General features: G+C 40.8%; 1 protein-coding gene across 4 annotated transcripts in view; it reads left to right on the top strand.

Annotated features, from left to right (window-relative positions):
* SCML2 (Scm polycomb group protein like 2) overlaps window positions 1-17420 on the top strand; it is a 217948-nt gene that overhangs the window by 97403 nt on the left and 103125 nt on the right. For 3 of the 4 annotated variants that reach the window (XM_077482217.1, XM_077482215.1, XM_077482214.1), the window contains exons 3-5: window positions 3084-3154; window positions 9057-9291; window positions 12915-13003. In XM_077482217.1, coding sequence (XP_077338343.1) covers window positions 3084-3154; window positions 9057-9291; window positions 12915-13003 — 395 coding nt within the window. The remainder of the gene's footprint in view (window positions 1-3083; window positions 3155-9056; window positions 9292-12914; window positions 13004-17420) is intronic. The other variant, XM_077482216.1, reaches the window with a different exon arrangement.

Raw genomic sequence — 17420 nt, 5'->3', positions numbered from 1 at the left:
CAAAAGTTGCCTTTAAAACACCGCTGCACAAATACCATGTGACATAAAATATTGCAACAATCACCATTTTATTCTCTAGATTCTCTGCTAAAAAAATGTGTATAATGTTTGGAGGTTCTACTTAATTTTCTAGCAAAAAATACAGATTTTAACTTGTAAACACCAAATGTCAAAAATAGGCTTAGTCATGAAAGGGTTAATGGGGGAAAAAAATGAACTTAAGGGATTTTAGCAAATGGCTGCAATATAACAAAGTGTGAAAAATGTAAGGGGGTCTGAATACTTTTTTTTTGTTTTTTTTGTTTTAGTAGTCAGCAATCAGCTGTTCAGTAAACCTAATTTGGGCAGCCCTACAGCCACCAGATACTTTTTATTGAAGTGAGAGGGTCATTAGATTGGCTGCATTGGATGGCGGGGAGACATTGGGTTCTCCTAATATCTCTGCGAGTACCTGTCACCTGCCCAAATATATGAAGGAGGGGGGCACCAGCCTTGTGCATTATCCTTTGATCCTTTGATATCCTTTGATACATTTATTCATAAAAAACATAAAAACTACTTGCAAAGGTAGAAAGAAAATCACGCTTGTAACCGTTGCACTTTTACCTTTTGTGTATTGTGTTGGCTGTGATGCACTGTCAAGCACTACATTTATCTGCAGCATACTCCATTTTCACCCAGCACACACAAGTGCATTGCATTAGAAGCAATGGACGTGTACATGGTGTGACTGTAAATAACCTTGCTATTTTGAAGACTGGATTTACACCACTGTTGCGTGTAGCGCGTATTAATGGACGCAGTAAACAAGTTGATGTGTATTTGGTGTTGCATTGGGGTGTGTGTGTGTGTGTGTGTGTGTGTGTGTGTGTGTGTGTGTGTGTGTGTGTGTGTGCGCGCGCGCAGTCTGCTGGGACACATAAGGATGCATTGTGCAGTGGTTAAATGCAGCATGTATCATTTATTTTCATGTAGCTAATTGGTGTAGTTGGAAGCAATTGAATTAACTTTTATCATTGCTTTGGGCTTGTGTTGAGAAATGCAGTTCAAAGCATTATGGCATGATATTATGGCTGTGACTCCTAAAATCCAACCTTTCTATTAAACGTGTCATTTGTACCAGTGGCTTAACTATAGGGGTCGCAATTGTGATCCAGCCCTATGCCTCAGAGTGCCTGCGCAGCCCCCCTGTCATATTTGGTTCTACTGTGCTGACCTAACTCTCCTAGACCGTGCAGTAGCAGCCACTCAGAGCAGATCTTTTAGCTGTAGTCGACAGTGACATGAGAAGCTGCAGCTGAAAGATCCAGCCAGTGTGATCACTACTGCACTGGCTAGGAGAGGGCTCTGAAATTCTGAACACCTCCCCCACCCGAAGTCCTTGGTTGCTAGGAACCGATGTCCTAACAACAAATTACATCACCTGTTTGCCCAAGTTTTCAGAAAGCACAGCACTTCCCTATTCACACTTGCGCCACCTCCCAGCTCCCGTCCTGCTACAGACATGCTGCTTAAGGTAGGGGTACACTGTGTAAAAGAGGGGGGCACATTGATGTAAGGGGGGGACTCTAAGGAGGGACACTGATATAAGGGTGACTGATGTAAGAGGAGACACGCAGTTTGCAGTTCAGTTTGCCATTTTCTTCCTGGGCACTGGATGACCTTGGCTCGCCACTGCTCCTCTGTTTCCCCCTCCCCTTTCCCCTCAGGGGATGCTTTTCAAGATGGAGAGAGGGGGACAGAAAATGCTATTTACTGGCCCCTTCCTTTTATGAATGGACACAGTGAGTTATCAGTACCAATCACACCTGTGTCCATTCATCACAGAAGCATAGTAAACTGATTACTATGCTTCGGTTTGTGAATGAATAGGAAGCTCTGTACAGAGCTATTCCTGTCCATTAATTCTGTGCAGTTGAGGCTACAGCGACGCTGAAACATCAGAGGTCTGTTAAGACACCTGATATTTCACCAAAGCCCCCCAGTGGGGCTCCTAAAAACAAAATTACAAAAAAAAAATGGAATGATAAACAGCAAAAAATAAAAACTACTTACACTGCCCACTGCTTTACTGACACTGATACTATTCACAGTCCTACTGACACCATTGGCAGGACTACCAGGGTCAGGTCACAACCACAAGATCATGTGAAAGATCATGTCACAGATCATGGGAAAGAGCCCAATAATGGGTGTCAAGGGCACTGGGCTTTGGACGAAAGGGCCCCTGGGTCATCGCGAAGGCAGGGGGTCACTTCATGGCTTCTTGCACTGGGGCCCTGAAGTTTCTAGTTAAGCCTCTGATTAATACTATGCTGACCAACAATTAATATTCGCACTCTGTGACTTGGGGTTGTGGCTAGCCAGCATGGGCAGTACATGAAGACTATTATTTTATTTTCTGAGTGGCAGGTTAGTGTGGTGTTCTTTGCACAAATGGCTGTGAATATTTACTGCCACTCAGCAGTATAATTTGATTGTTTCCTTTGTTTGTGACCACCACTATACTATAGAATTTGTTTGTTACTGTGTAATCATGCTTATGCTATCTATAGTAAGTGATGGATGTTTTAGAATCTGCTGCTGTTCACTTGCTGTTTTTGAATGCTTAGCTACATCTCTTTAATGCAGTATGGATGGCCCCACATGCTTGTAGTTTTCCGTACCCAAAATGCAGTAGGCTGCCTGCATGACTTTGGGATGAGCAGTATTAAATGGGACATGGGACAAGACAGCAGTCAAAAAGATTTTCCACTTTCCTTTTAGGAAATATTCTTTCATGCAGTGAGGTTTAAAAAAGGCAGGGTCTTGTTCTGGAAGTCTGGCATTCTTTACTTGGTGTAGGTAAGGGGGATAACATACTGGGTGGTATTTTCTGAATTTCCAGTGCAGACCCTGGATACTCAGCAGTGGTAAGTTGGCAGTGGCACACTACTTTGTGTTCATATGTCCCTAGATGAAGGCTTGGTTTACTGTCATGACAGACCTTGCAGCTTACAAGGGCAATTAAAACACAGTTAATCATTAATATTAAGCTGTTATTAACATCTCTTATTTTGGTTGTTGTTTGGGTTATTTTTCAGAACAGTTTAACTGGGATGAATACTTGAAGGAGACTGGTGCTGTTGGTGCTCCTGCGCTTTATTTTAGACAGGTACGTCATACAGGGTGTGAAAAGTTAAGCGTTTGTTAAAAACTAGTGCTTTATAGGTACTTTAAAAACTGAATTTTCTGATTTACCTACTTAGGCTACTGTTTTATTTTATATATATATATATATATATATATATATATATATATATATAATAGTTTTTTTTTCATCCAGGCAGAGCTGTAGTGCACTAGCCCACAGCCTAAGGCCCCTTTCACCCCTTGAGTGATTTTCTGCTTGTAGCTTTAAAATGCTGAACAATCCATTCCTGGTAATTTCAATGGCCCCTGTTCACATAAGAATTCTGTTGCCTGAAGCAAAACGCGTCGTTCAAAAAATATACAAACATCTTTTTGGCAGATTAAAATTTTTGGCCACATAGACTTCTATAGAAACACCAGACGTAATTGTTTTATGGACGTTTTATTGTGCGATTTCTGCTCAAACAGTATCTCTCCACCTCCCATCCCCCTAGTGCTTTAGATTGGCTAAACTAAAAAGCCTGAAGCTGTAGAGAACTTATAATACGCTTCTAAAACGCTTGTAATACACTTATAAAGACGTTTAAAAACTCAAATAAAAACGCCAGTAAATCACTACGTTCAGGTGTGAATGCAGCCTAAATCTTGTTGATAGTAAGCTGCTGCCCTGGGAGTACCACCTGCTTGGCCATCATTCAAATATAGGTGTTCGAAGGGGAAGCAGGGTTAACAAGGGAACAGAAAGCTACTTAAAGCGGAGCTCAAAGCTTTAAAAATAAATAAAAAAAATAAAACACCCCCACTGTGATAGTCGCAGCTTATACCATACAAATTGGCATAAGCTGCCTATGCAATCATTTGTGTTCCTTGTAAATGCATTGTGACTCGCTGTCTCCTCTTGATTCAGTAAGCATCCATTATCAGTGTGAGCATCTGAAGCCCAGTTGGACTTTCTTCCGGGATACAGTGCAGCTGGCTACTCTGCATGCACCTTCCAAACTTACGCCTGTGCAGTGTGAAGAAAGTAATTCACAGAACTGTACTGATGAGGCTTTTCTCGTTTATAAAGGTAAATCTGGCGTCTTGTCAGGTCTGCTGTTAGATATTACTCTGGTAGCATTGCACCAATACCAGTATAAGTGCCGATACTAAGCATTTGCTCGAGTATTTGTACTCATGCAACTGCTCCAGTAGTAAGGTGGATTACTTCAGCCCCAGTATACATATATGCGATTTGGATGCATTTAGAACCCCATCCGATTCGCATTACATGTGAACCAAAGCTTTTGTAATGAGCTGGTTCACATATGTGCGGGTCGGCTGCAGTGCGTTTTCAAAAGGCATCCGGTACGATTTTCAGCCTGGTTCAGGTGCGATTTCTAATGTCATACACTTTAACAATTCACACCTGAATTTCACCTAAACCTCTGAGTGAAGTCGCACCAGAAGGGGCTTGAAACCTACTGCTAACCAACCTCACACATATATAAACCCAGGCTTAAGTCTGCAGACTGTAGCCACCTTAAGTAATAATTTTGAATCGCAGGCTAGGCACACAGTTAACCCTTTGCCCCTGATGTTAATCCCTTCCCAGCCAGTCTCATTGGTACTAGGGGTGCACCGAATCGAAATTTTAGTACTGAAAATTCACTAAAATATAAAAAAAAATTATATATATATATATATATATATATATATATATATATATATATATATATATATATATATATATATATATATATATATATATATATATATATATATAAAATATATATATTGTATTCAACTTTTTAACTAATGTCAATTTAAATTAATATATATTTATTGTTGGCCATTATTGGCACATTTAGTGCAAGAAAAGCTCCAGAAAATCATGTCCTCAGTCTCTAACCATCTCTTACTTGAGCTTAAACTCGCTGCTAATAGTATTAGCAAAATCTCCATTTGGTGCACCTCTAGCAGACATGATACAGGAGATGGTCAGAGACTGCAGACATGATACAAGAGATCAATGCAGCCTCTGGCCAGTGGCCGACGGAGGCAGCCTGCCTGTGCCTGGATCAGAGCGGCAATCTCCCGCTGTGTCACAGAAGCTGGATTGTCCCACCTCCTGTGATCACGTCACACTCATTCAATGTCCCGGCATTGGATTAATGTGCTATCTATAACAGGAGGAGGGACATTGTAACTATGGCCGGGCAATTCCGCTTCCTGCCGCTCTGCAAGGAGAGGAGAAGGGAGGGGAGGACAGGACCTTGAGAGGCCAGGATGACACCCCGCAATGGGCCACCGCTACTGCGTGTGCATCAGAATTTTTTTTCTTTCGGCAATATGCTGAAAACACAATTTTTATTCAAAGTGTTTCGGCCACCGAAATTTCGATGCATCCCTAATTGATACAGTGATGGTACATATTTATTATTTTTTTTGTTAACACTGATCACGGTATTCGTGTCACTGGTCCCCAAAAAGTGTCAGTCGATGTCTGATTTTTTTTATTTTTCCGCTGCAATATCGCAGTCCCGCCATAAGTCGCTGATCGCCGACATTACTAAAAATATCCCATAGTTTGTAAATGCTATAATTTTTGCGCAAGCCAATCAATATACGTTTATTGGGATTTTTATTTTATTTTTTACCAAAAATATGTAGCAGAATACAGATTGGCCTAAATTGATGACATCATTTTTTTTCCTTTTTTACATTTCTTTTTTATTGGCTGTTTTATAGCAGAAAAAAGTTTTTTTTTTCCTTCAAAACTTATGATTTATTTTTTTTGTTTATACAGTAGCGCAAAAAAAAAAAAAAAAAAAATGCAGAGGTGATCAAATACCACCAAAAGAGAGCTCTATTTATGGGTAGAAAAAGAACATCAATTTTATTTGGGTACGGCGTCGCACAACCGTGTAAGTGCTGTATCACAAAAAATGGCCTGGTCAAAGTAAATCTTCCAGAGGGCAAGTGGTTGTACAGTGTTCCCAGCCACTGCAACTGTTGATGAAGTAAATCATTAATTTGGACCAGCTTGGTCCAAAATAGCTAGTTAAAATTAATTGAAAATTAATTGCAGGTTGACATCATCTATTTATTGAATGCTTCATGTACTCTAGGGGGAGCATGCTGGTCTTTAGATTCTTGAAGAAAAATTATTACAGCTTTGGAAATCTTTATCTTGAATTTTTCTATTGAGTCCAGTTCAGTTTACAAAGACTTTAAAATGACAGGCACTGGGTTTGGCCCTTTTCACAAGGGCATTCAGTCTAGATCTGTCTGTCAGTGTTTCTGACAGATTCATACTGAACCCCAATGTATGTCTGTGGGTGGATGCAAACGGATGATAGGAGGCCGATGTAAACGGACAATGTCTGTGTCCATTCAGGTCCATTTTTTTATTTTTAAACAGAAGGAGGGTGCGTCCTTTTCTGTTTAGACAGATGTAAACGGATGCCATTTTATGTCTGTTTTTAGGTAGGAAACATGTTTTTTGTTGATCCTTTTGTCGCCTCTTGATTGGTCTCTGCAACAACTAAGAAAAAACAAATGTAGACTGTCAGTCTTCGCTACACTGATCTGGTCCTGGTTTTCTCCCTCCTTTTTATTGAATAGGATATCAGCTACAGGGGGGGGGGGGGGGTGCACTGTTTGCAACTGGACTAAAGGCTGGTACACTCAGCCAGTTCAACACAAAACACGTAGCAATTTCCTGCAGAATAAGCACCCATCTTCATATAGAACATGTGTTTAGTAAAGCTTGTAAGCCTGAGTTCAGACTACAATGACTTGTCATGTGACCTTTTCAAAGTCACATTACAAGTCACGCCCCATTAACTGCAATGGAACCATTCTAATCAATGCGGCTCAAGCCTCCCCGACTTATAAAAAGGTTCCTGCACTACTTTTGGTGTGACTGCAACATGATTTGCATATTATTTCTGTTAAAGAAGTCATATGCAAGCCACAATGAAGCCGCGCAGGGATTTTGGCTTCAAAGTCGCGGCAGTGTGATCAAGGGCTAAAAGCCTGTACTGTGTAACTTTGTCTCTTTCTGCTGCTGCTCCTTGGTTTTCCAACTGCTGGCTTAAGCCAGGTACACACTATAATTTTTATTTTTTGTCCAACCCAGCGGGCTGAACAAAAAAAACTGAGGAGCTCAGGAGGAGCCGCTGTACTAACTATGCGATGTTGGTACAAGGATCTCCTCACTGGGCTATTGTGTTCTGACGGGGACTGCTGATCGGATGATGGTCTTCCAGCATGCCTGTTTGACAGAAGACAGCCAGGCTAGTGTACACATGGGTCGAATGTCAGCAGATTTTTCTGTTGCCAATACCAGCTGTTATGTGCACCAGCCTTTAGCTGGTTCCTGATCCAGCCTGTACTGATTAACTGCAGTGTAGCCATAAAGACATTCAGAACCTGTTTGTGTTTTTTACCAGGATTCCTGGTTTACATGACTGGCTAAAAAGAATACATTTTTTGGCAGTTACGATTTCACGTGTATGCATTTCTACTTTTTATTTTGCAGTTAACCTGAAGTTCAGATTTATTAGGTTAAACGCATTAGCTATAATGTAAGCCACATAATTTATTGATGGGGTTGTTTGCTTACAGCAACAGGTATACTTAAAATTGGGAACCTACCATATGGAAAGTACTCCTAATGCTGGTTGTGGCTGGTAAATCATTTAATATAAATCCAGTGGGGAAATGGAGTGGACCATGCGTAAAAGCAAACTAGTGTCTTTAGTAGATGACAGCAGCAGAGGATTATATTCAGAATCTTGTCAATACCTTTTCAATACCTTTCAGAATCTTGTCAATACTTTATAGAGCAGTGGTTCTCGACCCCTGTCCTCAGGACCCAGTAAGGTTGGATTCACATCTATGCATTTTTAGTGCTTTTTGCATTTTGCAGATTTGTACTACAAAATGTGTTCCATAGGAAACCAAGATTTTAAGTATTGCCTTGGGGGGGGGGGGGGGGGGATCCAGACTAGAATACTGCAATCACTGAGAAGCAAATTATATCACCTGTCATGTATTTCAGTTCTCTTGCAAACCTGGCCTGTTAGTGGGCCCCGAGGACAGGAGTTGAAAACCACTGTAATACCCAGTACACACTATAAGATTATTGAATGAATGGTCGTCCCTTTTTATTTTTTTTGCCTTAATTGCAAATCGAATCTGATGAGTTTACTAATGTCATGACAATTCTCATTTGACAGAATAAAAATTCAAAAGTGATGTCATGTGTTGTAATTCATTTGTTTTGCATTTTGGAACGACGGCTGTACTGATTAAAAGAAAATAGTGCGATCTGGCATCGTACGGATTTATTTATTTATTTTTATTCCTGTCCAATAGAATAATATCAGATAAACTGTCATGATCGGCTCTCGAAAGCTCTGTGCTTACGATCCAATTATAGTACGATGGCTTTGGCAGCGGTGCTTTTTTAACTCTTTACTTGGCTGCTAGCGGGGGTTAAAAGGGCCCTGCTAGCACTCAAAGTGCAGCTATAACAGCGGTAAAGCGCTGCTGAAATTAGCGGCGCTTTACCGCTAACGCCGCACTGCCCCAGTGTTAAAGCAGCCTTATACAGCCTAATTTTTCCAGTTTTTGTCTTACCAGAGTAAACCACTTGTGGGAGCTCTTGGCCATCTACTCTCCTGAATGACTGATAGTTGTGAAATCAGGAATTTTTTTGCAGCCTGACTTTTCGCCATTAGCTAATGTATTTCCCATTTTGATAAGACTGTTTTGGTATGACATGCATCTTTTCCAATACTTCTTTTCTTTACCTATTTAATTGTTACTTTAGCTGTTTGTGCTTTGCCATTTTCACCATATCCATAAATCTTTCATAAGATGTGATAATGTGTTACAGCTGAAGACGTGTTTTTATATTGGGTTATTTTTTGTAGTCTAGGACTCCACCCACCAATGAATTTAAAGTTGGTATGAAAGTGGAAGCTCATGATCCTCGAAATGTTACCTCTGTTTGTATAGCCACGGTCATTGGAATCTCAGGAGCTCGGTTACGTTTACGATTGGATGGCAGCGATGATAAAAATGACTTCTGGAGGCTGGTGGATGCCTCTGACATCCAGCAAATTGGCACATGTGAGAAGAAGGGAGATATGCTGCAGCCACCTTTGGGTAAGGGTGAGGATAAACTCTTTGCAATGCATTGTGATTGATTTGTGACTTATTTTACTAGTCAGTATAATGGTAAATCATCAAATCCAATAAATAATATTTATTTCTCTACAGAAATCATGCACTTGCTACAAACTACTGTAGCTTGCGGTTTTTTTTTTTGTGTCTGTGAATTTCTAGTACTGTAATCTTGTAAGGTCTCACGAGATTCCAGTATTAGGGGCTGTTCTCCACTGTTGGAAGTGTTTGTAGATCGCTTCACTCCTCCAAAGGTGAAGCGATCTACTCTGATTCATAAACTGGCACACAGAGGAGAAAGATCTGCTCTGTGAATGCCGGAGAATGAAGCAGTGAATAGATTTCACTGCTTCAAAAACCACCAAAGTGTGAACAAGCTATCCTCCACTGTATATATGATAAGGAGCCATGGTTTTCACTAGATTGGGCTACAAATATGCGTTTATTCATCTCCTTACATGAGGGATGGTATTTGTAGTTAACTGAAGAAAGATGACATTGTTTTTGCTATCAGTGCAGTTCAATGGAAGTTACAAGCATACTGGTTTTCCATGAGGATTAAGTGCATTGCTCTATACTTGAAGAAAATGTACAAAGCCTGGAAAAAGATAACTCCACCATGATTTAGTTATCCTTATCATTATGTAATGCAGAGATTTGTATTTGGTCCTTATGTATCGATGCCGCATCGGGGACACCTGAATCACGATGCGTCGATGTAACAACAATCCATTTCAGCACCCCTAATTAACACGAGTGTTAGCACTGATATCTGTGGAAATTCATGAAAACCTGTGTCAATGATCGTTCTACTCTCACTGGCCACTTTATTAGGTACACTTTACTAGTACTGGGTTGGACCCCCCCCTCCCCTTTGCCTTCAGAACTGCCTTAATTTGTCATGATATAGATTCAACAAGGTGTTTGAAATGTTCCTTGGTCAGTATTGACATTGCGCAATTGCTGCAAATTTGTGGACTGTACATCCAAGATGAGAATCTCCCGTTCCACCACATCCCAAAGGTGCTACATTGGATTGAGATCTGGTGACTGTGGAGACCATTGGAGTACAGTGATCTCATTATGTTCAAGAAACCAATTTGATTTGAGCTTTGTGACATGGTGCATTATTCTGCTGGAATTAGCCATCAGAAGATGGGTGCACTGTAGTCACAAGGGGATGGACATGGTCAGCAACACTAATCGGGTACGCGGTGGTGTTTAACCACTTGCCCAACAGCTACCACAGTTTTTCTGCGGCAAAATGGCTGGACGAAACAACGTTATGTAACGTCGCTTCGCCCTGTGGCCCGCTGCGTCGAGTGGCTGGCAATCGCGATCACTGCCGGGCTCCCAAGATCGCTGGTGACACACGAGAACTGGGATCTGTGTGTGTAAACACACAGATCCCCGTTCTCTGAGGGGAAAAGTGACTGATCGTCTGTTCATACACTGTATGAACAGCGATCTTTCATCCCTTCCCACCTTCAGTTAGAGCACAACCCCTTGATTGCCCCCTAGTGTTAACCCCTTCCCTGTCAGTGACATTTTTACAGTAATCCATGCATTTTTATAGCACTTATCGCTGTATAAATGCCAATGGTCCCAAAAATGTGTCAAAACTGTCAGATGTGTCTACCATAATGTTGCAATTCCTATAAAAATCGCAGATCGCCGCCATTACTAGTAAAAAAAATAATAATAATAAAAATGCTATAAATCCCCTATTTTGTAGACGCTATAACTTTTGCGCAAACCAATCAATATACGCTTGCTATTTTTATTACCAAAAATATGTAGAAGAATACATATCGCCCCCTTTTAAAAAAAAAAAAAAAAAAAAAAAAGGGGATGTTTGCTATAATAAAGTACAAAATATTGTGTGTGTGTGTGTTATTTTGTTTTTTTTTGTCTATTTTTGTTTATAGCACAAAAAATAAAAAGCGCAGAGATGATCAAATACCACCAAAAGAAATCTCTATTTGTGCGGAAAAAAGGGGTATCAATTTTGTTTGGGTGCAGTGCCACACGACCGTGCAGTTGTCAGTTAAAATGACACAGTGCCGCATGACAAAAAATGGCCTGGTCATTTTAGTAGCCAAACCGCAGAAGCTGTTAATTCTCAGTTGGTACTAAGGGGCCCAAAGTGTGCCAACAAAATTTTGCCCCACACCTTTCCACCACCACCATCACCAGCCTGAACCATTGATACAAGGCAGGATGGATCCATGCTTTCATGTTTATGCTAATTCTGATCAGGCAACGTTTTTCCAATTTTGGTGAGCCTGTGTGAATGGTAGGTAGCCTCAGTGCATTGATTCTAACAGCTATTGAGTAGGATATATAAAAAAGAGAAAGAATTGACACAACTAAGGGACAATATTGGGGTAGGCAGTTGATGGAAAGAATAGATTTATGAGTACATAGTCCATTAAAATCAAAAATAGTCCATGTGGGGAGATGCTCACTATCATTAGAGTAAGAAGCAACTCTGGAAAGGCATAAAGGGAGAGAGGTAACAAGCGCCAGCTCAGTGTAGCATAAAAACCACTTGAATATGGTTAAAAGTAATACTCATAAAGGTGGATGGGACTTAAACATGTAGCATAATATGGGGTTATCCTCGCACACTCACATGTACTGGTCCCAGTCCAGACGGCCGCACTCCTATGCAATTTCTTTAATCAAGTGCCAGATACATAGATCAACTACAGGTATCCACTTACATATTTACATAGCTACGCACTCAACCTTTGTGTGAAAAATGTAAGCTGATACCTGTAGTCCACCTTTTGTATGCGGCCTTGCATAGGAGTGTGGCCATTAAGCCTTCTTTTCTTCTAAGTATCTGTTTGTATACAGGGCTCGGACCCTCCAGGTGGGATAGAGGCTTTTTGGAGCAGAAGGGTAAGATAAACTGCCTTAGAGCAATGTACATACTGGTCTCAGTCCACCAGATGGTAAAAGACTGTGGTCCCACAGATATGAAGCACTGGAGGCTCCCAAGGCTTGAGGAAGGAGTGTCTGGTTGTGACGTCACATCCGCTGGACTCTGCGTTTTCAGGTACACAGGAAGCCCTGGGAGCTTCTGGCACTATGGATTTGTGGGACCACAGTCTTTGCTATACTGAGCTAGCCCTGATTTTCTCCCTCCCTTTATTGAATAGGTTATCAGCTACAGAGGGAGGTGCACTTTTTAGCAACTAGACTAAAGGCTGGTACACTCAACCAGTTCAACAGAAAACAGCCAGCATTCGGCCATTGTGTACAGCAGCCTGCCCCTCAGAAGCTGGCTTCTGTAGAATGGGCATGCTGGAAATACAGCAGGCAGTTTACATGAGATAAGCGCTCGCAGCCTAAGGAGAAAGCGGAGTCTAAGTATGTAATAACAAAATATGACTTCCCTGTTTACTTTTAAATACAAACTTTACATAGAAACAAGATTTAAAAAAAAAAAACTGGTGCACTTTGACAAGATTTATTTATTTTTTGCATTAAGCTGATTCCTTAAATGCATATCCTAAACCAAATAAAAAACACAGCTGTAACAGTGTATATAATATGGTGGAATTGTAAAAATTTATATTATTTCAAAATGTTTACAGGATTCCGGATGAATGCCTCTTCTTGGCCAATGTTTCTTTTAAGAACACTAAATGGAGCAGAGATGGCACCAGCATCTTACTTTAAAAAGGTAAGAGCTAAATATTTAAACATATACCTATAAAGCAACCTGCTTCACAATTTGATAGAACTGCATGTAAGATAGAATCCAAAAGGTCACAGTGGTATAAATGATGCATTATGATAGTAGAGAGCAGTAGAAGGCATTTTTTTCAGTTTTCATTGAAATTGTAACAGTTCAAGCCCAGTGAATAACTGGAAATGGTACAAAGGTAAGCAGTCAACTGTCAGAGGTGAAAAAAAAGCTTAGATTAACAAAATCTGAAAGATAATGTACCATTCAAAGTTCTACGAAAAGACCCTTTACAGGGAACGTTTAATTATTCATTTATTATTATTTTTATTCAGAATTTGTATAGCACCATCTGTTTGCACAGCGATTTACAATATAAAAGGAGACAGTACAGTTTCAATGCAAGAGGGCCCTGTTCATAAGAACTTACAATCTAATAGGGTGGGACAAGTGGTACAAAAGGTTATAACTGTGAGGGATGAGCTGATGAAAGACTTAAAAGTTCTGTTGTTGGAGGCAGGATAGGCTTCCCTGAAGAGATGAGTTTCAGGGAGAGGTTTTGAAGACTAACATGGGAAGAGAAGATGAGAGCGCTTGAGAGCAGGAGGTTTTGGGTGATATTTGGAGACCAGATTGGCGATGTAGCTCGGGGAAGAGTTGTGAGTGCCTTTTTATATGTTAGTATTGAGAATTTATTTCCCTAGGCAATTGAAAGCCAGTGGAGGGATTGGCAGAGAAGAGCCACAGAGGAGTGGCAGACACTGAGCGGTTGGTAAGGTAGATGAGTCTGACAGCAGCATATTCATGATAGCTCTATGTCTATATAAAAACAGTGTTCAAACAGACTGTTACTACACCCTCTTAAGAAAAATTTGGCCCCCTTAACCCTCTTGCTATATTGTACTGCAGAAGTAGTATATTGCTCTCAAAATGGCGAGAAACAGGCAATTCACAAAGGGAAAACAGACAGACCATTAAAGCCCTTAAAAGGGTAGGTCTTTCCTTTTTAGAGAAATTGCAAAGAAAGCCAAGGCCTTGGACATTGGAGGAAACTCTGACAATAGGAGGTCTGGCAGACCCAAAACCAGAACAGATTTAGAAGACAAGTTTCTGAGAGTCAACTGCTCAACCTTTTTTTTTAAAAATAATCATATTACCCGCTCTGTGGAATTGTTTTGCACAGAGCAGCCCTCAAAGCCACTTGCTGGTTATAATCCTGTGGGTTTGATTCCAAGATGAGCTCTGTGTGTCAGTCACAGAGAATGTGGATTGCCCCCACCATTCCCTTGCCTGGCAATTAATGCTGATCATCAGACTTCAATCTATAGACTAAGAAATAACATAGAGAAAGTGAAGTCAAACTGATGTCTGAACTCCCAAAATGTATACTTGTGGCAAATTGGTTACACTTTAAAAATAAGTGTCTCCTTGCTATTTTATTGGACTGGAGTTATGTGCTGTCAAACCGAACAAAATTGTAAATACCTCAGATAAACCACAGTTATCTAAACATAGAACTTGGTTACTAAAGGCACACTATACTTTATACCGTGATTTACCATGTATCGGCCATGTAGTACATGGTGACCACAGCCATCAGATATTCAGACTTCATTGAATAAAGTCCACACTATTAGACTAGACTATATTCCGAACTACATGTGTATAGACAATATTGTCGGATGGTTATAGAATGTGGTTTCCTAAATGGCCACATGTGGTTATAGCACAGCAAACAAAGTGCCGCATACAACCGAAATGAGAAATATGCCTCCTAGTACTTTTCAGTGATAAACAATTGAAGTTTTAAATTCCCTGATAACTTCTGTAACATGCATACCTGCAGGAAACATGAGCTGGACATTTTCGTATTTTGTCTCTACAAATGCTATGCACACAAATGGTTGTGTTTAAGACCTCCTCCTTCTATCAACTGATTTACACCAAACTGATCTCTCAGTACAATGCAGCATTACTTTTCACCAAAACAGAACAAAATGCTCCAATTTGACACAAGTGGCATAACCCAGTACAGCTGATGGCAGAGGACTTTGAGGAGAGTTTCATGTCCTCTGTTAAATTCTCAGAAGGCAAACTGGTACAATTCATGCAGAACCATCAAATATACAAGAAAAAAGAAAAATAGTATATACCGCGCTGTCCCTTTAAATTCAACACAAGCAGCCAGCACAACAGAGGATCAATGTTTACAAGGTGTAACAAAAAGTAAAAAAGTGCAGTGCTAACATAAAAACTCTCAAATAATGAGAATAAATGAATAAAATATACACACATTGATTAGTGTAAAACCAATAAAACAATACAGTATAAAACTGACTTTGTGTAGTGAAACCAAAAAGTGAATCACTATATATAAATTGTCCTTAGCAATAGGAGAGATAGCACTCCCAATACCATTCAGATAAGTCCACAAGATTATTGATCCAAACAGTGAAATAATGTATACAGTCTCTATAGTGATTTGAGTGAATAAAACAATAGCTGATCAGCCACCATATGTTCCTTGTGCTATCTTTGGGCAGTGACTGATACTCTTTGAGACATCAGGGGTCTATTATACCCCTGACATCTCCCCTGCCCTTCAAAGCATCTGATGAAACGCAGATCTGTTTGATCTGATGTTTCCCTGGCTGTACTGGCCAGGAAAACAGAGGTCTGAAACCAGAAGTATCGGAATACCCATCGCTTACAACTTCGTTCATCACAGGAGTGATTGGGTAACAACAACTCTATGGGCAGCTGACCTGACCTCTTCTGCTCCTCTGTGGAACAGGAGAGCTTGGGAACAGTGGTGGGAGGGGAAGAGACTCCGTAGTGCAGTGAAATTGATCGGATAGCTGTACAGCTGCCCATATCACATTTACGTGAAAGCCCTTTGTAGCTGTAGCCACTATCCTGGTATTACTACTTGCCTCCCAGCATGTTACTATACATACGCTGGTTAAAGTGTGTTAGAGACCCTGTCAGCAATTTAAAATACTTGATTTTTAGATGCTTTTTACCTGAAGTTTTTTTTTTTTTTTGTGTGCTTTTCCTTCCCATGATTAATATTTTTTATTTACTTTCTTTGTGCTTTTGAACTTGATAGCAGATTTGATAATTTCAGAAAAGTCAGTTCCTTAACACAGCTTCCCCCTTCCTTATATGTTGTATTCCCTTCCTCCTTTGGGAGTGTGTACCGTATTTTTCGCTCCATAAGACGCCCCTGACCATAAGACACACCTAGGTTTTAGAGGTTGAAAACAAGAAAAAAAATATTCTGAACCAAATGGTGTAGTAAAATATTTTTCAGTGCCCATGAAATGCAGAGTGACCATTACCAGAGAAAGTATTGGCTGGGTATGGCAGGGTATTGGCAGGGTATGGAGGGTTGGCTGTGACTGCACTTGTCACAGAGCAGCGCTGTGGGCACTACAGATGCAGCCCACAGCGCTGCTGCCATCCGATCTCTCCCCTCCACTGTACAGATCTGTACACAGAGGGGAGAGAGGAATCGGTGTTATCATGACGCCAGTTTGTTTACAAATGATCGCTTCGTCATTTGGCGGAGCGATCACATTGCAAACGGCCGACGGGTGCACCAAGATGGCCGCCGCTCCAGCGCTAGTCCGAACCCACGGCCTTTCCTAAGACCGCGGCTGCGGGGGGCGGTGTCGTATATTCGCACCATAAGACGAAGGCACATTTTCCCCCATATTTATGGGGGGAAAAAGTGTGTCTTATAGTCCAAAAAATACGGTAATTACTGTCTGCAGCTCTCCTCTCCCTACCTACCTACATAAGATTTGATGTAGCAGCCAGGGTGGGGAGTTAAAAGAAGGACTTTTAAGTAGTGTTTCTCAACCTTTTTTTCAGTCAAGGCACCCTTTAAAATTCCACACAATCTCGAGGCACCCCATTCTAAATTAAAAAAAATAAAACTAATAGTTTTGCATAATGCAGCGACAGCCACATGCGTTGGACACCCAACATTAGCAGTGATTTATTCTTCCAAGGCAAATACACCTTTGCACACTGGCACTAATTAGTGTTTCAGTGTTTCTCTTTTCCCTGGTTTCCTCCCTCACCCAGCTTATGTGACCCTGGTGCTGAAGAAGAGGGGCAATCAAGGATGTGGTGCAGGTGCCCGACATCCTCCTTATCAACCAATTACATCATTGGTTCTTAGGACACGTAACCTATGGCTTTGTTTAACTATTGGGAAGGCTTGATCCACCCCCTGACTTTTTTTATACAGTTTGGCCAAATTCTAGGTATTTTGCCCAGGCACCCCTGAGGACACCTGAAGGCACCCCAGAGTGCCTGGGCACCCTGGTGAAAAACGTCTGCTTTTGAGTGTCCCTTGAGTGACAGTGCTCAGTCTGCAGGGGTTGTTGATATCCTATCCAAGATA

The sequence above is a fragment of the Lithobates pipiens genome, unplaced genomic scaffold (genome assembly GCF_037356315.1).
Source record: "Lithobates pipiens isolate NorthernLeopardFrog02 unplaced genomic scaffold, aLitPip1_a1.2 Scaffold_16, whole genome shotgun sequence".
NCBI classification, from domain to species: domain Eukaryota; kingdom Metazoa; phylum Chordata; class Amphibia; order Anura; family Ranidae; genus Lithobates; species Lithobates pipiens.
This window is presented reverse-complemented; position numbering and strand designations above follow the sequence as displayed.